Below are 27,801 nucleotides of genomic sequence, written 5' to 3' on the forward strand. Positions count from 1 at the left end.
AAATCCTACTTTTTATGCTTAATAAAATCACTTTGGTTTATTAATTAACCCAGAGTAAGTGATTAATACCTGGGGGAGCAAACAGCTGTGCATATCTCTCTATCAGTGTTATAGATATCAGACAATTTATGAGTTTACCCTGCATAAGCTTTATACAGAGTAAAACGGATTTTTGGGGGGGTTGAATCCCATTGGGAACTGGGTGTCTGGGTGCTGGAGATAGGTGACCTGCTGAGCAGTTTTTGGTTAAAATCTGCAGCTTTGGAGGCGTGGACCAGACCTGGGTCTGTGTTGCAGCAGGCTAGTGTGTCTGGCTCAACAAGGCAGGGTTCTGGAAGACCCAAGCTGGCAGGGAAAACGGGCTCAGAGGTAATTCCAGCACATCAGGTGACAGTCCCAAGGGGGGGGGGGTCTCTGTGACTGAACCCGTCACAGCTACCTCCAACCCATCTATCAGGTACTGGTCAAGGCCCCTGCTTCACCCTCCAACATGTGCACCGTAGCAGGCTTTGCTACTAGATTGGTATAGTGAAAGTTACCTAAAACCATACAAAATGGCCTTAAGAAGTCAGACCAATAGTCTATCTAGCTCAGTACCCTGTCTTGTGCCAGATGCGTCAGAGGGAATGACCAGAACAGGGCAGTTTTCCAGAGATCCATCCGCTGTCGTCCAATCCTAGCTTCTGGCAGTCATAGGCAGGGACGCTGAAACTTGGGAGGCCAAGGGGCCATGGCCCTCCCATTTTTGAAAGTGGACGGGCCTGTCCTGTCCCTTTTTGCCCAGGGCCCTTCTCTTCACCCACAAGGTCCTATACCCCGGCCAGGCCAGAAGCTGGAGCCCAGCCTGGGTAAGAGTGGCCCGGGGAGCTGTGGGGAGCCGTGGGGAGCTGTGGACCCTCTGTCTGCCTAGGGTGAGTGCGGGGCCTGAGAGCGGCCCCTGACCGGTGTTCCCAACCCCCTACCCAGGGCAGATGGAGGATCCCTGGGTCCCCTCACCTGCCTGTGCAGCTTTCCATGGCCTGGCTGTGGCTCTTTGGTCCCCAAGGCCCCATCCTCAGCCAGAAGCTGGAATCTGATTGGGGTAAGTGCCAAGTGGGCAACTGTGGGGAGCCACAGACCCTCTATCTGCCCTGGGCGGGGGACCCGTGGACACAAGCCAGGGGCTGCTCTCAGGCCACCCCCACCCTGGGGGGGTGGAGGGGCCCAGGCTCCCCAGTCCAGCTTCGCCAGGGGGTAGAGCCTCGGGGGAAGAGAAGGGACAGGAGGCCCTCAGACCCCCCTCACTTTTAGGAAGAATCGGTGGCCCCTGCTCAGAGATTTAAGGACACTCAGGGTATGCAGTTGCATCCCTGACCATCTTGGCTAATAGCCACGGAGGGACCTCTCCTCCAGGACCGTCTCTCATTCTTTTTTTAGCCTAGTTACGCTTTTGGCCTTCACAACACTTACACCGAAGGATTGGCTGCATGAGCATCTCATGCGGTACCCACAGCGCCCATTGATTTCGACGGGACTTCTAAGCACACAGAGAAGACAGGGTCCGACTCGCACCGAAAAGGGGACGTTGGAAACCAGCGAGGAAGCCGCCAGGCCGGAAGGGAGACGCGTGCCTGGAAAGAGCTGGTCACGGTTTCGCTGGGGTGGGTGGGTGGGTGCGGTTGGGGCGCGGCTCTCGCTGGCTTTCCCGTGCCCACAAATACCTGCTTCGACACCCCGGCTTTTCAGACTCCGCCGTGCGGACGCTGCTTGCCAGAGAGCCGAGGCAGAGCGGGCGGGCGGATCCCGGACCGAGCCAGGGATGGAGCGGCTCGTCCACGCCGCCTTGGCGCGGCTGAGCGAGGAGGAGCTGGCGCGCTGCGCGTTCTACCTGCGGAGCTCGGAGCCGGCGCGCGGCGCCCGGGCCGAGCTCCAAGGCGCAGATGGGAGCCCGGCGCAGCTGGCGCAGCGCTACGCGGGCCGGGCCGCCGAGGTGCTGAGAGAGGCGCTCCGCGACACCAGCGAGGCGCTGGCCAGGCAGGAAACGGCGGGAGCAGCGGCAGCGCCAGGTAAAGGCAGCTGGCGAGGGCGGAGCGTGAAGGGGGTCGGGCTGTAACCGGAGCAGCGCCACCGAGTGCGAGGCGCTGATCCGGGCTAGCTGGCACCCGCCACAGCCCCCTCCCCGGCTCACCTGCCGCAAGCCCCGATCCACGCCGCGGCGAAGGGCCTCTCGGAGCTAGAACGGAGTCGGGAATCCGCCCCCCTGCCCAGACAGCCCCCACCCTCGGGCTAGTGCGGGGGCTGCAGGATTCCAGCCCATTGCCTATCAGCTCAGTGGGCAAAGCCCCCCCCCCCCTTTCAGTCCACGTCTGTGTGTGGGGGGGGTGTTAATATTAAATACCGAACAACAGCTTTCACCCCCTCCCCCCCGCCACAAAACAGGGGTCTATGTTTAAACAGCCAGAGGAGCCATCCAGCTACCCCTGTCCTGTCTGTTGGAGTGGGCAGCTCTCTGGTTTTGCTAAAGAATTAGACTAGACAGAGGGAAGCACGGCCCTGTGTTTCAAAGCATGAGAGAGGTGAGTGAAAACCTACGAGATCTGTTAAAATAGGAAATCCAGGGGTGCGTGAGTAGGTACTGACAGTGCTGGAGATAAAGCTCCAATAGCACGTGGTCCCATTCTCACAGCCGCTACAGAATTATATTGTTCTGGCAAGCTAGCCCCCGGGACTCTATTTGTTTCCTGTAGGCACAGCCCCGGTGCATTATCTCTGGATCACAGATTCAAAGCCAGTTCATACCCGCAGGCACTATCAACCATTCAGACTGAAAACTAGGACATCTAACCAAGTGAATTATGTAATCCACAGGTGGAATCGGCTGCTAGTGAAAATGATGGCAAAACTCCCACTGACTCCAATAGGAGCAGGATTTCACATCACACCTGCAAAACTAAGCAAGGCTCATGAACAGACATTTGTTAATAAGAAATAAGAAAGACTGTGCCCAGGCTGGAGATTTACATTGCCAACCAGTATTATAGCTTTCCTTTTGTGTTTGAGAAACTAAACTGAAAACTTAAAAAGAGGGTCCCAGAAATAGAGTGTAAAGATGCACTTCACCTGACTAAGACAGTAATTTAGAGAGACAGGGTGGGTGAGGTAATATTTCTTATTGGACTCATTTCTGTTGGTGAGAGAGTCAAGCTTACACAGAACTCTTCTTCAGGATATTACCTCACCTACCTTGTCTCTCTAATGTCCTGGGGCCAACACAGCTACACCACTACTGCAAACCACAGCAATGACAGAAAATAGACACCAACCCAGGAGCTGGAATCAAAATGTTTTTCCAGTTTTGTTTATATAATCAAAGTTAATATCCTATAACTTGGCAGGTTAAGAGCTGATAGCCAATAAAAAAAAAATGTAAACAGGACATAAGCCTGCTATCCTCAATTTTTATATAAGTCTGACCCAAACAAAATCACTATTTCCTTCAATGAGAATTTTACATAAGTAAAGCTCATAATCCATACAAAGTTTTAAGTGTAGAACAATAAGTCTGTTAATATATTAGGGGTTCTGAAGAGATTGTGGTCAAAACAACAGTTTGATACCAATTAAGTACTACTACTATTTTGTTTAAAATGAGTTTTTCCAAGTTTTGATATAACAGACAGTTCACTCCTGTAGTTCTTGTATAAAATAGAATGTAGGTGATGCTAAAAAAAAAAAAAAGTGAAATGGAATTAAAAGAGGATTGAAACTCAATTTACAGACAGTGCAGTACAATACAGACAGGGTTTGAATGTTAAACATTTAAAATGAGGAACACTCCTCTGCAGTCCTCTTCCTATTTTTATTAACTTATTTTAAGGGAAGGGAACAGTCTTCCTTTCCAAATCAGTCCCTGAACATAAGTAACTTAAATGCAGAATAATAAGCCACCAGATAAAGATTTAGAAGTTAGTTTCCAGTTGAGGTAAAGTTCAGCACAGCAAGTTTACAGTGTATGGGCCAGGGTGAGGCTCTATTTTGGGCTTCTCTCCAAGGCCTTTTTGGCCAGAGATTTTGTATTGGTGCTGCCTGCCACTGTTTCAATTTAAATGGTAGTAGCAACAGTAGGAGAACTAGTGTAGATAAGGCACTGGCAGTATTTTAACCATGGTGTCAAGTAAAGTTTATCTGAGTAGGCTTAGATAACACTGTGCTTAATATACTGACAGCTGCCTTAACTCCTAGTCACTGTTGCCACGAGCAGTGGAGTTGGAGCAATACTGAGAAACTTGACAAAAAAAGCCTAGTTCAGACACAGGCTTAACTCACCTGGTCCAACTGCAGAGCGGGAGAAGCATATTCCTAGGCCTGCAGTGATGTGTGCATTTAGCATGGGGGGGAGGGGGAGGGAAGATTCTGAATCTGGTTTGTCTCTATAGCAGTTTGCATTGTCCAATGTGTCAATTGTGACTTACAAAAAATTAGGAAAGGAAGATATTAAAAAGTCATACTAAAACAGCTTCACCTGTCATTTGAGCTGCACTTATAAATCACTTGTTTTTAAATATCCACACAGCTGCTGTACTGAGAACTGGTGAACAACAAACCGGGAATCGGAGAAGTGATACAAGTTTTAAAGGAAGAAGAACTGAGCAAAGTGACTATGACGAATTGGTAATTGTACTTATTTTTCAGTTTTCTCAGAACAGTTCAATACCCATGAAGCCTCTGGGCCAAGTTCTCCTCCCAGTTTTATGGGTGCAACTTCCCTGGACTTCAGTGGGAGCTGCCCTTGTGTGACAGAGAGCAGAATCGGCCTGATATTTGTAAATAATTGAATTTTGCTGAATTATGCAGTTCTCTCAGGTTAATAGAGATGACATTGAATAGTTTGCTTAATCCTGCTATACTGTGGGCTGGAGCCTGAGTACAGCCAGGTTAAGCAGAATTTCCAAAAGGGGATCTCCCTTGGGATTGAGGGATGGAAAGCTCCCCTTGGTATGCAGGTCATGGCCCATCCTATAAACATGGCCAGTTGTAGGGCTTACTACCATGTAACCCCATCAAAATTAATGGGCTTATTCACAGCAGTAATCCATATGTGAAGATATGTTTGCAGAATTAGGCCATTAGCTATTTCATGGCTGTAACTATAGCCCCTCGACGATAGTAGTAATTGCTTCCCCTATGCTCTGTCTACAAGAGGGATTATGGGTAGTGAATTTGCATGATTATGGATCAAGTGGCCACTCTCCTCTCCCTCAACCCAGGATCAGGCATTGTCATGGAGAGTTGGCATGGAGCATTGCTCCTGGAGCAGGATAATATCCTTAGAGAATTTTGAAAAACAGGAAAAGCTTGGAAGCAAATCAGCATCACGTGCAAAATTAAAGGAAGCTATACTTACACCTAAGATACGAATGCTGGAAATATGCCTGTCAACTTTAATAAATTCCCAAATAAAAATAATGAGAGAGGATACAATCCTGGAGCTCTCAGGCTCTGATCCATAAAGGTATTTAGGCTTCTAACCTCTATTGACTTCAATGGAAGTTAGGAGCCTAGATATCTTTGTGGAACTGGGCCTTAGAGGTATAGCTAGGGTGACCAGATGTCCCGATTTTATAGGGACAGTCCTGATACTGCAATTAATAGCAATTTTTTTTAATGGCACTGTTAAATAGAATACCAATTGAAATTTATTAAATATTTTGGATTTTTTTCCTACATTTTCATATATAGTGTTTGTGTTGTAATTGAAATCAAAGTATATATTTTTGTTTACAAATATTTGTACTGTAAAAATGATAAAGAAATAGTATTTTTCAATTCACCTCATAAAAGTACCATAGTGCAATCTCTATCATGAAAGTTGAATTTACAGATGTAGAATTATGTAAAATAAACTTGCATCAAAAATAAAATGTAAAACTTCAGAGCCTACAAGTCCACTCAGTCCTACTTCTTGTTCAGCCAATCGCTAAGACAAACAAGTTTGTTTACATTGAAGGGAGATAATGCTGCCCTCTTCTTATTTACAATGTCACCAGAAAGTAGGGTGACCAGACAGCAAGTGTGAAAAATCAGGATGGGGGTCTGGGGGGGTAAATAGGAGCCTATATAAGAAAGAGACCCAAAAATCGGGACTGTCCCTATAAAATCGGGACATCTGGTCACCCTACCAGAAAGTGAGAACAGGCATTTGCATGGCATTTTTGTAGCCGGCACTGCAAGGTATTTACGTGCCAGATATGCTAAAACATTTGTATGCCCCTTCATACTTTGGCCACCATTCCAGAGGACATGCTTCCATGCTGATGATGCTTATTTAAAAAAAAAAAAAAAACATTAATTAAATTTCTGACTGGACACCTTGGGGGAGAATTGTATGTCCCCTGCTTGGTTTTACCCTCATTCTGCCATATATTTCCTGTTATAGCAGTCTTGGATGTTGGCCCAGCATGTGTTGTTCATTTTAAGAACACTTTCACTGCAGATTTCACAAAACGCAAAGAAAGTACCAATGTGAGATTTCTAAAGATAGCTACAGCACTCCACCCAAGGTTTAAGAATCTGAAGTGCCTTCCAAAATCTGAGGGACACAAGGTGTGGAGCTTGCTTTCAGAAGTCTTAAAAGAGCAACACTCCGATGTGGAAACTACAGAACCCAAACCACCAAAAAAGAAAGTCAACCTTCTGCTGTTGGTATCTGAGTCAGATAATGAAAATGAACATGCATCGGACTACACTGCTTTGGATTGTTATTGAGCAGAACCCATCATCAGCATGGACATATGTCCCCTGGAATGGTGGTTGAAGCATGAAGGGACATGTGAATCTTTAGTGCATCTGGCATGTAAATATCTTGCGACACCGGCTACAACAGTGCCATGAGAACACCTCCTCTCACTTTCAGGTGACATTGTAAACAAGAGGGCAGCATTATCTCCTGCAAATGAAAACAAACTTGTTTGTCTGAGCGATTGGCTGAACAAGAAGTAGAACTGAGTGGACTTGCAGTCTCTAAAATTTTAGATTTGAATTAAAAGAACAAACCAGTTTTTTGTACATAATTCTATATTTGTAAGTTCAACTTTCATGATAAAGAGATTGCACTACAGTACTTGTATTAGGTGAATTGAAATAGTATTTCTTCTGTTTTTTTACAATGCAAATACTTGTAATCAAAAATAAATATTAAGTGAGCACTGTACACTTTGAATTCTGTGTTGTAATTGAAATCAGTATATTTGAAAATGTAGAAAACATCCAAAAATATTTAAATAAATGGTACTCTATTACTGTTTAACAGTGCGATTAATTTTTTTTAATCGCTTGACAGCCCTATTAGCAACACATCAGTTTGATGTTATAGACAAGGCTATAGAAGCCCAATCCTACGGAGGCTCCCCCAGTCAGTGGGATTTCTCTTAGTAGAGTAGTTGCAGGATTGGGCCCTCAATCGTGTGTTACGTGTAGAAAAACCATACTGTGTTAGAATGCTGTTGTTCAGTTAAGCTACAGATCATTCATCAAACATACATTTTGAATTAACAGGATACGTATGACATGAGCAAAACCCGTGTGGCTTTTATGATGTGTGTGACAACAGGCAGGCACGGTGCAGAAAAGGATATTGAAGTAATGAATAAGTGGTTTGGCAAGTACCAGTTTGAAACGCCTTCTGGACAGTGCATAGATCCTAATGGGCAGGTAAGTCTTAAAAATTATACCATACCAGGCAGATAGCTTCAAATGGAATGCCTTCCACACCCCTAGTAAGGGCTCACTTGGTGCTATTTGAAGTTGTACTGAAGCAGAAATCAGTACTGTAAAATGTTTAGAAAATATTTCCTCACCAGAGCCCAGAGGTATTGATTATCTTTTATAGACAGGGCTTGGGTTAATTGAAGTACCTGAAGCTATGGATGTGGATCCCTTGATGGCTGATCTTCCCAGGGAAAGGGACAGCCTAATGCAGAAAATGTTTAAAACTTTAGCTCCCTGGGTAGCAATAGAACTTCTGCAAATGAGCTCCCCTCCTCCAATGCCCCACAAATCCAAATGCTTGGGACACTCAGTTTCCTTATCTGCAGCTGTGCGGCTATAGGCTGGCTCGATTAACCTCTCTGAATGATTGATTCCAGGCTTGACTTGAGACTATCTGAGCCAAAAAAAATAGTAAATTTAGAAGGTTTTTTCTTCCTTCCCCTTTTACCCCTTAATTGCCAATCTGCTGTACATTATTAGGCTATGGGGCTTTTCCCTACCTTTGATTGCCCTTTTGTGGAAGGGCTAATCTTTAGGCCTCATGATCTTTGTAAGGGACCGGGACATAGGCAGTGTGGCCTAGCAGTCACAGCTAGGCTGGTATCCATCAGGCAAGGATGACCAAGAGGTGGTAATCAGTGAGCAGGGATCGGAGTAATTGCCAGAGTGAAGATCAATAAGGAAGAGTCAGAGTCAGGCAAGGGATGGAGTCCAGTGAGCTGTCAGTCAAGGAGATCTTGATAATGCTGTCATTACAGCATTGCTGAAACTGGCCCTTTTTCTTCCATAATTCCTTTGTGTGTTTCCTAAGATTATAAAAATCAAGTACAATATTTGGGTCGGATTCTACCTTTGCTTACACTTGTGCAACACTATTGATTTTAATGGCAGTTGTATCTGTGTAACAGAGTGCAGAATTTGGCCCAACAATGTTATTTCTGTGTGCCTGAGGTAATGTGAATAATTTCTAAAATACTGTTGCACCAACTTCCTGCAAAGTTTTTGTACCATATCATGCTGAAAAAAAAAATCTATGAATTTAAGAAAACATGAATGTATTTGAATTTTAAAGGTGCCAGTATAGACTGCATTGAACACCCAAAATGTAGTACAGTATATGAAGTAAAGCGCTTGACAGCTTTCATATTTGCATTTACATGCTAAAGTTATCATTTCTCAGGTCAGTTTCCTTTCTGCTCAGATCCAGTGGTACAGCACCACAAAAATCTGTATATGCAAAAGGAAATGCTTGCATTTTAGAATTCAGGCTCATTCCTGGTATTAAAATGCAAGGCTGAAAAAGCTAATCCATAACCCCTATTTACAAATGAACCCACCCAATCTTGCTCCCATTCAAGTCAATCTGAATTTTGCAATTGATTTCAGAGGGAATAGGATAAGACCTTAGGGATTTCAGTGGGAATTCTGGGGGCACAGCTGCAGAACTGACTTCTAAATACTCTCATAATTCTTCTTTTAAGGAGCTGAGTAAAATTAGATTAGTGGCAGGCAAATGTCAAATGGTTATGAAGTTCTGTAAACTTGTAATTATAAAGCAAACTTTTCAGAACCTCTTTATTTTGGGGCAAAAGGGCTCATGGACTTTCCATCACCACATCCTCATTCTGGAGCATTTTTAAATTAAACAAAGTACATGTTTTGAGGAATCAATTACCCTTCAAAACTCTTCCCTTGCCATTGCTCCCATCATTTCTTCAGTTGAGATAAATTAACTGGAACTTTAGAGTATTTACCAGGAAAAAAAAATACACATGCCAAGATCTTTGCCTTGTATCAAAACCTGTAATTCCTTGATATATTTTTTAGCACAGCAGGCACTCACCGCCGTGACATCTCCTGCTAGTCATCCAGGAATTAGCTCAGTTCCAGCGTCAGAGCACCTCCTGCTGGCTGGTGTCTTCCTACCAGTGCCTACTTCCTCCTGATCTCCACCACTTATAGCACTTCAGGCGCCACATCCCTCCTGGACCCCACTGTCCCTTACCTTTGGGTGCTGCCCCACAGCAGTGCCCCCACACTCTGGGTCTTCCCTCCTCGGGGAACCCCAATCCCCTAAGTCCACCTCGCCTCAGTAACCCTCTGCTAGTCCTCGTCTAGTCCCTTCCCTCAGGAGCAAGCTACAGTCTGAAGTGGTCACTCATCATCAGCCAGGGGGTTTGGACCTGTTGCCTTTCAAGCCCCAGCTGCCTCCCTGCAGCCCTAGTACCTCCCCTGGCCTTTAGCAAGGCCTCAGCCTGGGGACTCACCAAGCCAGAGCTCCTCAGCTCTGCCTGCCTTTCCCCAGCCCTGCTCTGTCTCAGGTACCCTGCTTGCTGTTCCCGGCAGCCTGGTCCTCTCTGTTCCTCAGCTGGAGCAAGAGTCCTCTCTCAGTCCCTCAGCCTGCCCTTTTATCAGGGTCAGCTGGACCCTAATTGGGTGTGGCTACACCTGTGGCTGTTTACCCAACCAGCCTCCCTTGGCTGCTTTTAATCCCTTCTTAACCGGAGCGGGGTCACCGCCGTGCTACAATTTTAGATGAATAATATCAAGAGTATTGCTCAACTACAGCAGTTTAAATCACAAATCCTTACAGGTCTGATTATGATCTCACTTTGCAAGCGTAAATGAGGATCAATTTTTATGAATTTGCTGAGGTGCCAATTAGATTTTAAAGATGAAATCTAACAAACTAAATTTGTCAATTTGATAAGTTTTATAACTAATGTAGGGATGGAATCTAGTTAGGATAACTCCTTTTTATTGAGTCCAGGGAGCGTAACTTACTAATTTTAATGCAAGATTCTATTCACGCCAGCTTTTACTTTGGACAGTATTTCTCAAATCAAGACACGTGATGCTCTTAATCAATCAAGATTTTGATAATTCACCTAGAACCACATATGTGTACAATCAACAGTTCATCAATCAAGTGTAGACCTAGCCAATGTTCTAGGCATGTACTGAACACAAAAATAAAGTCTTGCAAGCAACTGTCATAGACTAAGGTTGAGATTCTGCACTTATCTCATATACCAGTACAAATCATTAACACTTATGATCATCTGTCATCAATTCTTCAGTACCTCCAACACATTTACCGCTCTTCCCATATTTCTCCAAGTAGTAAGGATGCACTTGTCTTAAAGATACTTTTAAGAATCCCTGTTGTTTGAATGGGGTGGCATGGAGGGGACAAATTTAAATTTTAAGAACAATTGTATAAATTATAGTTTTAAATCTCTTAGGCCAGTTTGCATGGGCTTACAAAGACGAGCATGCTTATAGCAATAGTTAGTTAATATGCAACATATAGTTACTTGAGGTCTCACTAAAGAGTATAGGCTCAAGATAACTTTCAGTTATTTATATTCAAGATCAGAAAGAGAAATACAAGCTGAGGTGAAATCTCACCATTTCTTTGTCCTGTAACCCAAGAGGAAGTGAAAGCTGTTCACCACGCTGGTCAGTGTCCAATAGCACATCTGGGTTCTGCAGCTAATCAGTAAGCTCTTCTTCCTGTAACCCTGGATGAAGGGAGAGGCTGTTTAACGGGATAAGCAAAACTCTGTGGTCCCATAAGGTGACCCAGTTTATGTATCCTGTTTCAGGGTCTGTTGGAGAAGGGCAATCCTCTGATTTTCTATCTGATGTTGTCCAACTGAGGGCTCAGATTTCAGCTATTTCTCTTTTGTTTCCATTGGTATCCAGTAGATGGCATAAGCATATAACAAATTTCTTCAATCCTTTTCTTATCGGAAGCTTTTTATGTTGGATTAATTTCAAGGATTTTTATTTCAATCCTCTACAGACTAACCTGTTTGCCTTGCAGCATGGGGTCACAGCGCTACTCAGGTTTGGCAGAGCCACCGGTTTCATGACAGAGGGGTGGCCGGACAAAATTTGAGTGAGTAGCGTTTTGACCTGGTGCACAGGGTCACACCACCACTCAAATTTGGCCAGTCCCCTGTCTGTCATGATGGAAGGGTGGCCAGACCCAATCTGCCATGCCAGGCTGCTGCCCAGAAATCTGCCACCCTAGTCAGCTGCCTAGTTTCCCTGTAGCTAGTGCAGCCTCTGATGATGGGCATACATCGATTCTCATTATCTTTAGCTCCAAGAGGAAGCTAAAGGTTTGGAATATGCATAAGGGCAATTGGTGGCAGTCTTAGGCTATGTCTACACTGCGCAGCTTACAGTGGCAGAGCCGTGCCGCTACAGCAGTGCTGCTGTAAGGTACGCAGTGTAGCCACTCTTTGTCGGCAGGAGAGAGCTCTCTTGCCGACAAAATAAAACCACCCCCAACGAGGGGCGGTAGCTTTGTTGATGGGAGAGTGTCTCCTGCCCACAAAGTGCTGTCCAGCGCATTTTGTCAGTAAATTTTTTGTTGGGCAAGGGTGTGGTTTTTTTCACACTCCTGACCGACAAAAGTTTTACCGACAAAAGTGTAGCGTAGACATAGCCTTAGTTGCTGCAGACAGAAGGGCAGAGTGAGAATTGTAGCTGTTAACAATGTTTTTCAGGGCATGTTTGATATCTCTGGCTTCTTACAACTTATAGTAGCTTTATAGTAATATAACTCTAATGACCTTAGTGGGGTTACTCCTCATTTACAATTATGTGAGTAGTATCTGAAGCAGTCTCTAAGGCCCCAATTCAGCAAGGTACTACCTGGGACCTCATTGTCTACTTATTGGTTGGTTAGCACAGGCAGGCAGAGTCCCTGGAGTAATGACAGAGGCACACAGAACATCTCTTTATTAGTGGATGAGGGCACAGAGGCAGCTCCCCTCCTACCAGTAATGCTGCTGACCAAACACAGTTTTGTTTTCTCCCTACAGCAGGAAGCACATTCACCCCTGAACTACCTCTCAGAGTTACTTTCTGCATCAGGGGCCTTTCCCTGCTGGGAGGAACCACTCACTTAGGAGCGATCTGTTGGTGTGCTCAGAAACACCCACTCACCCACCAGTACAATAACTGTTACAATGTTTAAGAAGAAAGTGACAGACTTTATGCATGTGGTTAGTACCATTGATTTCAATAAGACTTTTTCACATGCCTAATTTTAGGCATATGCTTAAGTACCTTGCTGGTTTGGGCTCTAGATCAAGAAGGGAAGAAATCTAAATCACATAATACAGCTTTTTGTTAGCTATTATTATTTATTTGTATTATAGTAGCATCTAGGAGCCCAAGTCATGGACCCACTATGTACAGTTAATGATACTGCAAGGTGTAATAGTGGCTTTAAAACTTTTTATGGCTAATTAAATTGATCTTTTAGCCTTATTATTTCATTTGTTAATAAATAATCTCTTTTGAGAATTAATTGTTTTGATCAGCATATCTAACACAGCTGTTTGTGACAGGAAATATTGCCAGCACTGGAAGAGTTCCGGGATCAAATCAATCAATCTGAGGATGAAATTAGCTGCTGCCTCATTACTCTTATGAGTCATGGGAGGAGTCACGGCCTCATTCAGGGGAAAGATGGTGACACAGTTGACCTTGATGATATATTTGCATTATTCAACAATATACAATGCCCAAAGCTCCAAGAAAAACCTAAAATCTTTATCATTCAGGCATGCAGAGGAGGTGAGCAGGACATTAAGTAGTGTTTGTAGGAGTAGTACTGAATTTCAGACTCTTTCTATGAAGGTTTCATTTCAGGTCTCTATAAAGGGCTTACAGTATGTATTATTAAATCTAGCCCAGTGACCTCAGCAGTTCTCTGTACTCTGGTGTTGGACAGCTGGATTCAGGCCCAGTTCTGGTCTCTCAGTCTCGGAGCAGCCAGCATTGAAAATAACACAGAGAACACGTGTTCCACCCAGAGAGGGCGGCAATGCCTTGTGTTACTGCACAGTGACATCCTGGCCTGTAAAGAACACCCCATTACAAAACGCCAAAATGAATCTAACCTATCCTCCTAACCCAGCAGAATGGTGGAAGTGACAAGGGCCTCAAAGTTAGCAAAACTTATGTAATGGAAAATGGGATAGTCCTCAGGGCTCTGATGGGAAACTGAAGACAAACCCCTTCCTCACAAGAAAAAGTACATAAGGCCTGACTTCAATTAGTGCCTGCTCTTATTGGGCAACCTCCTGGCTTAACAGTTTGCCCCCACAGTATCCACAAGGGTATGGAGTACAAATATCCATCTTCTTAGAAAGGCCAGCTTTGCCAAGCAACAGACTTTTTTCAGTCCATTGAATAAGACTGATTTCACTGATGAAATGCTTGTGGGGATTTGCTATATATAAGATGCAATATTTCACAAGTACAGTTTTATCAAAATTGATACACAGAGTCAGAAATAATACACTGCCATTTTTTACCAGGAGACTGTGTTTCCTAATTAATAAAAGAAAGGGCTGGGAGCCAAAGAGGAATCAGGGTTCCAACAGGCAGACAGGCTCATGGGGTCCTAATAGATTCAGAGAGGCACCTAAAATAATCTTATTCTAATCATCTGAACCTCATAGATCTCCAAAATGGATATAGAAAGCTCCCAAGAACAGTCTCTTTCATGATATTTTGTGGGGCTCTGGGAAAGATGTAACCAAAACCTGAATCCACCCCCAGTTCAGAGCAGACTTACAGTTTTAACGCAAGTCAAACATCAACCGAGATCCATGGTTCTTTGCAGACTTGCGCTGTTGCTATTAGCACAACTTTAGACATTATTGTCCCCCATAAGCCACTTCCCCCCACAGCCAGGCCGCACCTTCCTCCCAGACATTGAGACCGTCTAGTAGAGTTGGTTGATAAAATTATTTTATTTATCATTACAATATTTGAAATTAAAGTGTTGTTTTAATTCTTCAGGTTACTGAGATACATGATTTTTGTTTTCAAAATTTTAGTGAAATTTTCATCAATTTTTGGTTTCAAAATGTTTTTCAATATTTTGGATTTTTGATTTTTTTTGTTTTTTCTCTTTTATCCCTTTTTCTTCTTCTTTTTCAATTTTTTCCAATTTGCAGTGGATAGAGGGAGGGACAATGGAAAAAAAGAAGGGGGAAAAAAGGAAAAATGACAAACCAGAAAATTGAATTAAAAAAACAAGGAAGAAAAATCCTGTTATTCATTTTCTAATTTTGAGTTTAAAAAAAGTAAGAATTTCTGATTTTGATAAAAATAATATATTTAAACAAAATGTACTTTACTCAAAAAGTTTCCTCAACTCTGCTATCTAATAATCCAGCTAGCTAGCTAACCCCATTACCACCATATCTCAGTCCCTGCATGCCTTCAGTAGCTATAGGTGGGAGTGCCAGGATGGGAAAATATTCTGATACCTTGTAGCTTTTGTACAAGAGAAACAAGTGTATAAACAGCGCATGTATGGCAACAGGCAGTCATTTTACAGTGTGTTTAAACATATTTCCTTGTCATAAAAACAGGAAAAGAAGACCATGGAGTTGAAGAAATAGAGCATGAATCCAAGGAAGCTAATTGTATTTATAACTTGATAGCTGTCAGGAGGCTGCCAACAGCTAGTGATTACTATGTCGTGTATTCCACTCAAAAGGGTAAGAGAGAGGAGGCCAAGTTAGGCCCCAGTTACATACACGAATTGTGGTTGATTCCAGTGGGGGTTTGTGTGTGTGGGAGTAGAATTTGGCCCTTTATAAATGCAATTTCTGACTAATATTTTTTTGGGTCCAGTTCCAATTTAGTACAGTAGTTGTTATCCCCATTCTACAGAGAGGTTAAATTACTTGCCCAAGGTTACACAGTAAAGCCTGTGGCAGAGCTAGAATCTCTTAACTCTAAGCCCTGTTCTTTAAATACAAAAGTATTTCTGACATAGACTTTGGGGTCTCTCAATAACTTGTATTTCATAGTAAGGGGAAAAGGGTAAGAGATTTATACTGAGGAAAATACAATTTTTCTCTATTGGGGCCAATATCCATACAGGATACAGAAGGAGAATGTGAATTCACGCCAGTAGTCGTATGGGGAACAGAGACTTTTCAATTCCCCAAATGGTGAAACTGGGCATAGTGGAAATGCTGATGTAACCTCACCCTGATATGATAATGAACTCTAACAATTGGGAGGTGGCCCGGAACAATGGCCTGACGAGCAGGCCCTAGACCAGTGGTTCCCAAACTTTAACAACCTGTGAACCTCTTTCACTAAAATGTCAAGTCTCGCAAACCCCCTCCCAAAAATGAATGTTTCCAGGGATTTTCTCCTTTACCTGAGTATGAAATATAAAAGTAGTGATCTGGGAAATATAAAATTAGTTTTTATTACATGCTTATTACACACTATTTATTATTAATTATTATTGATTAAGAAGCCAACTCAAAGAGTTCCTCCTACACAATCATTCAGGTGTTGAGCAGTCCAGGCAAACAACGCATGTTACAACAAAGCTTAAACTTGTTCTTCATAATAATTTTAAAAACAATACTAGCTGCCTATTTAATTTTAAAAAGAGCACAAAATATCCACCTCCTTTTCCATTTCTTATAAGGAGTCTTGAAGTTTAAATCTCCTCAGTGTGATAGATATGCTTGTTTTGATCTGCTTAGCTCTTGGAAGTCCAGGGCTCCGGGCTGCTGGCCCCCTGCTGTCTGGGGTCCCTAGGGACAGCTCTGTCCGCCATTAGGGAATTTTTTCCTGAGAACCCCCTGTAACATTTCGCGAACCCCAGTTTGGGAACCACTGCCCTAGACGGATAGAGAGATCTCTGGGACACAGTAGGGAGAGGTGGTCTCAGGTTGTCCTAACAGAAAGGGGGTCAGTAAATGGACATTGATTTCAAAAGATGTAAGATTTTCTTTTCTTTTCTCTACGTTTAAAGGCTCTTCTGTATGGGAAAGTTATACTGGTCTAAGGCATGAATTTAAACCAATATAGTACTGCTGGTGTAACACCCCATGTGGACACTCTTATTCTCCTATGAGTGCCTTTTTCAGTTTAGTTTATGTCACTTGGAAAAACTAAAGCAAAAAAAGCTTTTCTTTACTAGAATATGTGTATCCACACAGGGGGAAGGGTGTGTATGTAGTGCTGGTAAAGCTATACTGGGAGTTAGGTGCCTAGGTTCCTATCTGCTTCTTTAGGCATCTAAATATCTTTAAAAATTTGGCCCATAGTTAAGAAACCAAGTAAGTGACTGTTTTTTCAGAGATGCTGAACAGCTGCATCCTCCAAAGAAATTAGCTGCTGCTGAAGTGAAGACTGACATGGGGCTATTAATAGCAGTGTTCACCACTCAGAAAACGGAAACCTATCACACCTCCAGTTTACTGAAACCAGGCAAAAGAATTGTCAAACACAGCTTCTGATGGAGAATTTTACTTTACATTAGTAACAAGATGGGGGAAAATCCACTAAAATTTGGTGTCACGTGGGTGGACTAAGGCACTTGTGCTATATCATGATGGAATGAAAAAAAAAAGCGTCAAATTCTTCATTGGATTTTGAGCTAGCATTGTTCAGTTTCATCTGTAACTAGTATATTCTGATCTACTGAGCGGCTGGCGGGGGGGAGAAGGGATCAGGAGTGTGTGTTTGCATTTCTTTGTCCTGATTTCAGTAATGATAATTGCATTAATTTTAATGAATTGCATATTTTTTTAAAGAAATACGACAGTAGGAACTGGAGGTGTGTGAGGGAAAACAGGCCTTGAACTGGAGCTTCCTTTCTCTGGATCTTTTCTTGTCCTTCTACCTTTCTTTTCCAAATTAGCTCTCCCCGCCCTTCCCCCCAGAAAGACTATATTGTTCAACATGTATAAAAACAATAAAGATTTGAACAGGGCTTTCTTTTGTGGGAAGGGTTAGAGGTGGCCTATGTATGGAGTTCAGTAGAGAACATTTCTTGTAGTTGCAGGTACAAAAGTCCCTTACGTTGCAAAGAAGCATTTCCACTAATGCAGTCAAAATTACATATAAGTCTCAGATGTTATTTGACCTTAGCAAATTTGAACTAACGCGAAACCACAAAAACCAAGGCATTCAGAGAAAAAGCCACACAACTACATACATCCCTTCACACTCATCTACATCCACTTTCAAATACACATCATCTCTAACAACCGAGTAAATCAACCACAGTCATCAAGGCAGTGGCAGTTTTAGAGTTAGTGGGCAGCTTCATTTTCGGCACACACACACCCCCCCCCCGAGACCCAGCCAAGAAAAAGAACATTCTCTCTTATCCTCCCCGCCCCGTTTTTCATTCTTTTTTTCTTCATCCTCCTCCTATATTATAAGTAATAGGAAGTAAATGAAAATAAAGTGAGGTACCTTGATTGGGGTAGGGGGTTGGGGTGCAGGAGGAGGTATGGGGGTCAGGTTCTGGGACGGAGTTTGGCTGCGGGCTCTGGGCTGGGGCAGGGGGTTGGGGTGTGGGAGGAAAGAGGGATGCGGGCTCTGGGAGGAAGTTTGAGTGTGCGCTCTAGGCTGGGGCAGGGGGTTGGGGTGCAGGAGGGGGTGCGAGAGTGAGGCTCTCGGATGGAGTTTGGGTGCTGGGTGCAGGCTCCAGGCTGGGGCTGGGGGTTGGGGTGTGTGGGGAGGAGGGGTGCGGATTCTGGTAGGAAGTTCGGGTGTGGGCTTTGGGCTGGGGGTTGGGTGCGGGAGAGGTCGGGGGGGCGTCGCTTACCTTGGGCAGCACGGCTCCCAACGTGACAGGCACACCTCTCTGGCAGCAGCTCCTAGGTGGGAGGGGCTGGGGGGGTCTCTGCGCGCCGCTCCCGCAGTTCCCGGCCAATGGGAGCTGCAGAGTCGGCGCTGGGGGCAAGGGCAACATGTGGGGCCCCTCCCTCTTCCTCCCCCCCCCCCAGGCCGCAGGGACATGTCGGCCGCTTCCGGGAGTGGCACAGAGGGAGGGAGGCAGTACAGGCAGGGAGCCACCTTAGCCCTGCTGCAGGCACGTCTCTGCGCGCCCCTTGGGAGGAGGGGGGCAGCGGGTCTCCATGCACTGCCCCCGCCAGCACACGGAGCTGCCTCCCCCCCACCAGGGGCACGCAGAGACGTACCAGCAGCCGGCCACTTCTGGGAGCAGCATGGGGCCACCAGCCACGGAATGCAGGCAGCCTGCCTGCCTGAGCCCTGCTGCGCTGCCGGCCGGGACTCGGGGGAGGTTGTCAGATGAGATTTGTCCTGCATTTTAGCGGCCCCCCTGTCATTGGGGGCCCCGTGCCACCACACTGTTTGTTTCATGGTAAATCTGCCTCTGCATCAAGGAATGCCTGACAGCTTTCACTGTCCCCGTGGCATGACAGAATTCCTGGGGGGGAGAATTTCTTAGTTTGTATTTGTATTGCAGACCTCCCAACAGTCCTGGGTTTTGTGGGGCTGTCCTGCTTTCACCCACAAAATCCCCTGTCCCTGTTGAAGCAGCTTCTGTCCTGCACAACTGGCTGGGCTTGTCTCCTGACTCTGGGCATTTCAACCTGGCCCTGGCAAGAGGGGTTGCAGTGCCACACAGGTTTGACCTGGCCACCTGACAGGGGGTGGCTGGGCCACATTTGACTGAGTGGCATTGCAATTCTGTGCACTGGGAGCCAAGTCACAATGCCTGGAGCAGAGTCAAGCCCAGCCAGCCCTGCAGGACAGGAGGCACAGGAGCTGCTACTGCTGTGGGGTGAGCATGGGGTGGGCTAGCTCTTCCACTTTCTTCTCCCTCCCCCCCACTTTAGCTACTGGAAATTTTGGCAGATATGGTATTGGCTTTAGGAGCTATAATACCTTGCTATTTGTGAGCAGCATTCAGTTGTTGGGTGGTTTGTAAAGTAAGTGTTACAGTTTATTAGGTCAGGAAGAGCCCCATTAAACTGGTGGTGTTGTCTGGCTTGCCATGAGGGTGTGCAGCCTGCTTTCCTCCTTCATCTCCACCCACCTCAGTTTAGGGTGACCAGATGTCCCAATTTTATAGGGACAGTCCTGATATTTGAGGCTTTTTCTTATATAGAAGCCTATTACCCCCACCCCCCACCCCAGTCCCGATTTTTCACACTTGCTGTCTGGTCACCCTACCTATGCATTTGTTATGCAGACAAAACTACACAGGATCGTTTCAGGGGGCAAGACAAAGATGCCACATTTATTATGATAACACAATTTGATTTATGACCAATAACTAATATCTAACACCTATGTATATACACACACACAGACACCAAATGTTCTGCAGCTGCTAGATAGTTACCAGTTCTGAATGTAGCTTGAGTTTGTGGCTTGGGTTCGTAGCTTGTGGCGGCTAACTGGCCAGGAAAGCCGGGCACAAGGAAGGGGTGAGTCTCTGTTGGGCATGCACCGATGCCCTTCCATGTTGGCAGCAGAATGTTACCCTCCAAAGTCTTCCATCTCACCCATCCTTTTTGTAGGCTTTAGTTTGAATCCAGAGTCTATAGGTCTTGCTGTGTCACTCTGCCTCTGGGTTTGGTGTGATTGATCACCCGTCAATTGCAGACGTGACTTTCAGCCTGGGACCTGGCTTTGATCTTCCTTCTATTATACCTTTGTTCTTTTCTTTTTAGGGTGGACTCTTCTTTCTTTGTTAGGGCCCTTGTCTGCATCTTCAGCTGTTGGTGTTTGAACTCTGTTTCATCAGGACAGGCTGGCGCTGGAGGTTGATTCCATCATCCATACATACCTCATTCACACATCTAAACTAAACTAATAAGATTACAGCAGGGTTTTGCAAAAATGAAGGTTGCAGCAAGCTTACAAAATGGAGTAAACGTTGTAAAATGGAGTTTGAATTACAATATGGCAAACAGTGAACAGAAGTAGACAAGTGTAATGAATGGCAAACAGTGAATAGAAGTTACAATATAGACAAGTGTAGTGGATGGCAAACAGTGAACAGACGTTACAATGTAGGCAAGTGTAATGAATGGTGAACAGAAGTTACAATACTGAAACAGTGCAAGTAAGCAGGAATTGGATTGATAGTGAAACTTACAAAGGTAGTTGGCTGAGCAGCTATGGCTCTTAACAAGCATCTTGATTGTCAATTAGCCAGTTATTGGGGTAACCGGTTTTATGAATGAATGTTGTTTCATTCATAAAACTTTACTTATGAAGTTACATTAATAAAGTGAACAATTAAAAACAATTTCATTCATCAGTTTTACACATTGGGAGGCTGAGTAGCACCATGGTTCTGCCAACTCGCTGCCCTTTTTCTGTTCTCTTGCTCATGGTGGTGAGCAGTGGCAATGCAGGGACTGCACTCCACAGGAAACTCAGAACCACAATCGATTCTAGCTGATCCTAACATGGCTGCACAGGAAGGAGGAGGAGAACCATTATTTCTCCCTTTTCCTCTAGGTGCCCATGTTAGGACTAATGATCACCTGGTGTTAATATGTCTTTAAAAGTTCTTAAGTTGCATTTTGACAAGCAACTTTTATTAGGAAAAATCTAAACTGAAGAGCTGTTCCTGCATTTTTCCATCTGTAGGTTATGTTTCTTTGCGTAACACGGAAAAAGGCTCTCGGATGATTGAAGCAATGGATGAGGTCTTTTCAGAGCAAGGCATGAAGTGGCATATAGGGGATTTGTTTACTAAAGTAAGTATGCAACAAAACTGCATAAAGAGTATGTTCAAGGTGACTTGCAAAGGAAAACTAATTGGGTGTCTGCTCTTTATTGCTTCTTTGCAATGTGTGAAGATAGGCTATAGGGTAGGTATTTGGGGTGTTTTAAAGTTTTTCTCCTTTTTCACTTCAGAAATTTGGATTTTGTTTACACTGAAGGGCAAAATTCATTCTTGTTCTGAGGACCAGCATAAGTTCTGTGCAGTACTCACATCTTTAAAATAGCGCTCCAGTGGTATTTAAGGTTTCAGAGTAGCAGCCGTGTTAGTCTGTAGCCGCAAAAAGAACAGGAGTACTTGTGGCACCTTAGAGACTAACAAATTTATTTGAGCGTAAGCTTTCGTGGGCTACAGCCCACTTCTTTGGATGCATAGAATGGAACACACAGAAAGAAGATATTTATACATACAGAGAACATGAAAAGGTGGAAGTAACCATGCCAACTGTAAGAGGCCAATCAATTGAAATGAGCTATCATCAGCAGGAGAAAAAAAACTTTTGAAGTGATAATCGAGATGACCCATAGAAGGTGTAAGGAGAACTTAACATGGGGAAATAGATTCAATTAGTGTAATGACCCAACCATTCCCAGTCTCTGTTTAAACCGAAGTTAATTGTATCTAATTTGCATATTAATTCAAGTTCACAGTCTCTCTTTGGAGTCTGTTTTTGAAGTTTTTTTGTTGCAAAATTGCCTCCTTCAAGTCTGTCACTGAGTAGTTAGAGAGGTTGAAGTGTTCTCCCACTGGTTTTTGAATGTTATGATTCCTGATGTCAGTTTTGTGTCCATTTATTCTTTTGCGTAGAGATTGTCCGGTTTGGCCAATGTATATGGCAGAGGGACATTGCTGGCACAATGGTATTTAAGTGATACATAGACCTTGTGCTGTCATTCTGCACAGGGGTGAATTTCACCCATATGCAGCTGGTAAAATAGTGGAATTGTAATATCTCAAGAAACAAGAGATTGACAACCAAGCAGCTGGAGAGGAGAGGGGATTTTTAATCCGATTGTTTTAAAACTCTTTGAGTAACAACTTATTTACCATCAACACCTGAGACATACTTGGAAGAAAGGATGGTATGATTAGAATCACCACAACTGCCCAGTTTGAGAAAGCTCCCAATATGGGCCTGATACCTCCAGCAAAATCAGGGAAAACTAAACTTAGCATTCCTGATATTTACAAGGCAAAAGCCCCAAATGTTAAAAAATAAGACACTTTCAGGTTTTCTTTATATAAATAAGCAACTATAACAACAACAAAATGGAACAACCTCAGTATTTTAAATTTCCTTTAGTGGTCACCCTTAATTACTGTGTATGTTGGGCCAGATCCTCAGAGCTACACCAGTTTACAAGAGCTGAAAATTTGGTCCATTAAATACATCTAAAGTAATAAAGTTAATAGAGAGCATATACTCTACATGCACATGTGATATTATTGCTGAGTTGACGCAAGTGGCTTTCAAACAAAAAAATAACATCATTTTCACTGTACACACACAAATCAATGAAAAAATATTTCCATTGATGATCATCAAAATTTAGAGGTAGGCAAAGTAAGAAAAATGCTCCTTGAGAAGTCAGAAATCCAGTGATTTAGACTTTTGAATCTGGCTTGTTACAAGTGGACTAGCAAATGAATAGTAAAAACAGGTCTGATTTGTTGATCTAAAGATATTTATCATATGATATTGACAATTTGTGTTTTTATATACTGTTAAAGTTTAACTTTTTGAATTTCAACATCTGTTTTCATTAAATAATTGTCTGATTGCTCCCCATAATTTCACACCACTGTGAAAATTTAAATTGATAAAATCTTTTAAAAATAAACATTTGATATTAGCCATTGAAATGATAAAAAAAATAAAATTTGAATTCTGACAAGGCTAGCAATAAGATACTAAGATAAGGTCTGCAAAATAAAAAACAATAAAATAATGTACATGACTGAAAACAAGCTGATTAAAATCATAGGATGCAGGATGGGAGTGGAATACATGGGGGTGGGGGATGCCCAGCCAAGGGCTGGGGTGAGTTGATTTTCACGCACGCTTGCTAGAGAAGTAGTTGACATTTTCACTGTGGAGGCTTGTGTTCAGTTAGGTGACAAGTGGGCAGAAGCCAGTTCATTCCTCCCTGTGGTTAAAAAACTACAGCTAGAAGGGCTCAGTGAACACTGCAGAGTTCACCTCAGGCTAGGTCTACACTACCTGCCTGAATCGGCGGGTAGAAATCGACCTCTCGGGGATCGAATTATCGCGTCTTGTCGGGACGCGACAATCGATCCCCAAATCGACGCGCTTACTCCACCAGCGGAGGTAGGAGTAAGCGCCGTCGACGGGGAGCCGCGGAGGTCGATTTTGCCGCCGTCCTCACAGCGGGGTAAGTCGGCTCCGATACATCGAATTCAGCTACGCTATTCGCGTAGCTGAATTTGCGTATCTTAAATCGACCCCCCCCTGTAGTGAAGACCTGCCCTCAGAGAGTTTCCGTTTAATGCTCCCTTAAGGAGGAAGGGATTAGATGAGTCTCAGGCAGAGGAAACAGCTTCTAACCCCTCACCAATCCAAAGGGAAAGGAACCATTAAACCTTCGGAGGGGCCTCTCCATGGTGTTGTTGAGTCTTGCCAACTCGCCAGACAGGAAGAAGCCACACTGTCATTGGCTGCTCCTTCCATGCAGTTCCCCCTCCTCCAGATGGGAGTGCAGTAACAGGTGCTTTGCCTCAAGTAGAGCTTTTGCTTCTTGTTCAGTTGTAGATGAAGATTTAGACAAGACACAAATGCTCCAGGACCCAAAGATGCATGGTCTGCCTTAGGGCTCAGCCTACATTCTTCCTCCCACCCCCCCTCAGCCCTGTAACAGATTATGTGTGTAGTAGCATCATTCACCAGTGAAGGTTTGGATTATGTTTTTATTTATTTTTTGATTAAGGTTTTATTTTTCAGATCAATAAAAACCTGGTACAGGAAACCTTTAGTATCCATGGATGCCCTGTGAAAGAGACAATAGTCGTGGAATCAACTCTGACCAAAGCCGTATACCTTGCACCTTAACTGGTTGATCAGTGGAAGACTCACTGCCTTTTGAATTGCGCAAAATACAGACAGTGAATAAAAATAAAATAAATACAGATAATAAAGTTTAAATAGTCACCTTCTTCCAAATTATGGCGAAATTCTTAGGATGTTCCTTTTAACTAACCAGCTTTATTACTGCATTTTAACAGCTATTTTCAACAACAGCATGTTTTTTTCAACAAATAGTCCCATTTATAGAGAGCACTTTTTTACAGGATCTTTGAAAAAACCCAGTTTAGGCTCTTCTATTTGTCTACATTAATAAATAAAGTCAACCAGTACAAAAAGTTTTATGTTGAGAAATCACTGGCTTCTTTTCCAGTTCTCTAGAGGGCATTTTCTCTTTCCCTGTACTACTTCTTAAAACTCCACCATAAAATCTACCCTAACATCCAACAAATCTCTTACAACAGCTTAGTCCTAAGTATTAGCCTGGGGAGTCTGTTCTACTAGCAGCAGTGTGACAGAGTTGCTTGAATGTTACCAATAATATGTCCAGTAATCTCAAGTGTGTGGTGATGCACGTCATGCATCTGAAGAGAATAATGGGCCCAACCACTCTATTTCCAAGGCAAAATAAGCCTGCTCTTCAAGTCCATGGGAGTCTTTCCATTGGTTTCAGTGGATTTTGGATGAAGTGCTTAAAGAGGGGTGCTGTTCATAACATTGGAAGGCAGGGGGAAGATTCTTCCTATGTTGCATAGGATTTACTGTATTGGCTCAGACCAGGTACCCATTTATTCCACAGATTATTTGTTACTATACATTGCTTTATCCTGTTTAAATTTAATCTGTTCCCACAGCACCCAGGCCCACAACTTGTTTGGTTATCCTGAATTTTGCACAGTCAGTAAGTTTTATACCGAAATATATTAGTATTAAGAAGTTGAGATAATTATAAAGCCATTACATTATATAATGGCATATTCTCATCATAAGGAAATGTATTCAAATTTGGTCACTTAATCTTTTTTTAAAAAGGGGAGGCATAGCAGTAGTATATTATCATATTGAACTTTACTTTTAAAACTCTATTATCTGTATTTATTTTATTTTTATTCTCTGTTTGCATTTTGTGCAATTCACATAAAAATTGTAAAGGAAATAGATACCTTGATGCTAAAGAAAATACCCAAATGTTAGGTCTTTCCCCGAGGCTGACTGTTCCAATGATCTTATATGTATGTGGTTTCCTGTTTGCATCCCTTCTCTGTTTTTCTCTGTCACAGGGGAAGAAATGCAAGCATATTTTAAAATGAAAAATATGGCTTCTAATTTTGAATTATTAAACCAAATTAATCCTTATGTAACACTGGGGAGAGGGGAGTTATTTTGGAGACAAATTTGATCCATGGTTTGTTTTCTCTGCAAGGTATTGGTGATTTTAGTAAACCAAAGAGCCACCAATATATGTTCCACCAACCTGAGGAGCCTGGTGCCTTGTGATCTATGGGGCTTGAGAAGCAAAAAATGAGGAAAAAATATAAAGGCATTAAAACACCCAGTCTATTTTTTTTAATCAACTGGGAAAGGAAAGAGAATAGAAAGACAGTAGAGGAGATGACAGAGATGAACCAAAACAGAAACATAAATAAAGTGGCCCTACCTTTTTTAAAGGTTTAGTACCACTGAAATACAGTGTGTACTGACTGTTCAGTATGCCATTGAAATGCTGATTCTACCAGCCATAAGTACCATCTTTAAGGCTTTAGAGCCTTAGGGCTTGTCTATACTTACGCGCTGGTTCGGCGGCAGGCAATCGAACTTCTGGGTTCGATTTATCGCGTCTTGTCTGGATGCAATAAATCGAACCCAGAAGTGCTCGCCGTCGACTCCGGTAATCCTGCTCGGTGCGAGGAGTACGCGGAGTCGACAGGGGAGCCTGCCTGCCGCGTCTGGACCGCGGTAAGTTCGAACTAAGGTACGTTGACTTCAGCTACGTTATTCACGTAGCTGAAGTTGCGTACCTTAGTTCGAATTGGGGGGTTAGTGTAGACCAGGCCCTAGGATATGTCCACACAGCAATACACACTTGCAGCTGGCCCATGCTATCCATCTCAGACTCAAGAGCTAGGGCTGTAGGGCAGCTTTATTGCTGTGTAGACTTCCAGGCTTGGGCTGGAGCCTGGTCTCTAGGATCCTGGCGGGGGGAGGGGGGGAGCAGGGGAGAAGGGAAGTGTCCCACAGCTTGGGCTCCAGCCCAAGCCTAGAAATTTATACAGCCCCATAGCCTGAGCCTTGTGAGTCCTAGTCAGCTAGCATGAGCCAGCCATGGATTTTTTTCGTTGCTGTGTAGACATACCCTTAGATATGCTCCTTCTTGTCATCTTATTTAGAGCAATTTCTTGAAGACCTTTACTTATACAAGTTGCCTCAATGATGTAAATTAAACTATTAACAAGTAAAAATGATTCTTAGGAGTAGGCATACTTGCATTACCCTAGTGTTTGTAGCAAGTATATAACATCAAATACATGTTCAAGAAGAGGGGCTATTTAACTCAACTGGAAAAAAGCAGGATACTTCAGGAAACTTTTTTTTTTAAGCCATCAGTGACTACATATATTAGTGTTAAATATCTGTGGTTTGGGGAACATCTGAAACTTCTGACTAACCAGGTGTACGGATTAATGGAAGTGCTATTCTGAGGTGCAGTTTCACTGATATAGAAAAATAAGGAACAGAGGGAGTAATACTGAAGTTAACTTTAAACTTTTTAATTTAAGAAAAAAAATAAAAAAAAAAAAACTTTATTGAGAACTGCTATACAAATACAAAGCTGTTGATTAGAGCTTACAGGTTCAAAGAGGCAAACTGAGAAGTTAAGTGTGTGATGAACTAACATAAGACCACAGGATGGACACACTGTAGATTAGGGTAGTTAGGATTTTTGGATAAAGGGAATTTGGATAACTGGAATTATACTGTATTACAAAACCTAGATAATAAATTCAATTGATAGTTACATGTCCATAGGTTCCTGAGGACTTGAGTGAGCTGTAGGATTAAAAATAATATTGATAACAGCCTTCCTTTTAAGGAAGTGTATTATATATATATGAAGCTCAAATTAATACAATTAAGGACACTGAAATTATAACATTGTATAAGCTTTTATACCAGAGTCACTACTATGATAACTGAGAACTTTAATTGAAAGCTAAGTCCTCCCAACTACAATGTGAAGTAATGTATTTACTGAGCTGCCTGGAGTATTTTCTTTCAAAGTCACTGATACTATATCACATCAAATGCACCTCTGAATGGTTGTATTTGGCCCACTCTATTTTACAGGACAGGGTCAATAACAGAAGAACGCAAGGACTGGGTGCTCATGGAAGAGGTGCTTATAGTGACTCTGAAAGACATTGTAGTCTTTGCAAGTCAATAAAAA

The 27,801-nt window shown here is 43.2% G+C and overlaps 1 protein-coding gene across 1 annotated transcript; it reads left to right on the forward strand.

The window, feature by feature from the left end:
- Positions 1–1,798: 1,798 nt before the first annotated feature.
- Positions 1,799–24,390, forward strand: LOC112119296 (caspase-14-like). The gene is made up of 7 exons (XM_026663859.1): positions 1,799–2,045; positions 4,553–4,650; positions 7,534–7,689; positions 13,116–13,344; positions 15,156–15,284; positions 21,181–21,290; positions 24,276–24,390. The coding sequence occupies exons 1-7, from the start codon at positions 1,799–1,801 to the stop codon at positions 24,381–24,383; spliced, it is 1,077 nt and encodes a 358-aa protein (XP_026519644.1). The 3' UTR covers positions 24,384–24,390.
- The last annotated feature ends 3,411 nt before the right edge of the window (positions 24,391–27,801 follow it).

The sequence above is a fragment of the Terrapene carolina genome, unplaced genomic scaffold (genome assembly GCF_002925995.2).
Source record: "Terrapene carolina triunguis isolate 2854851 unplaced genomic scaffold, T_m_triunguis-2.0 Scaffold34021, whole genome shotgun sequence".
In the NCBI taxonomy this organism is placed as follows: Eukaryota; Metazoa; Chordata; order Testudines; family Emydidae; genus Terrapene; species Terrapene triunguis.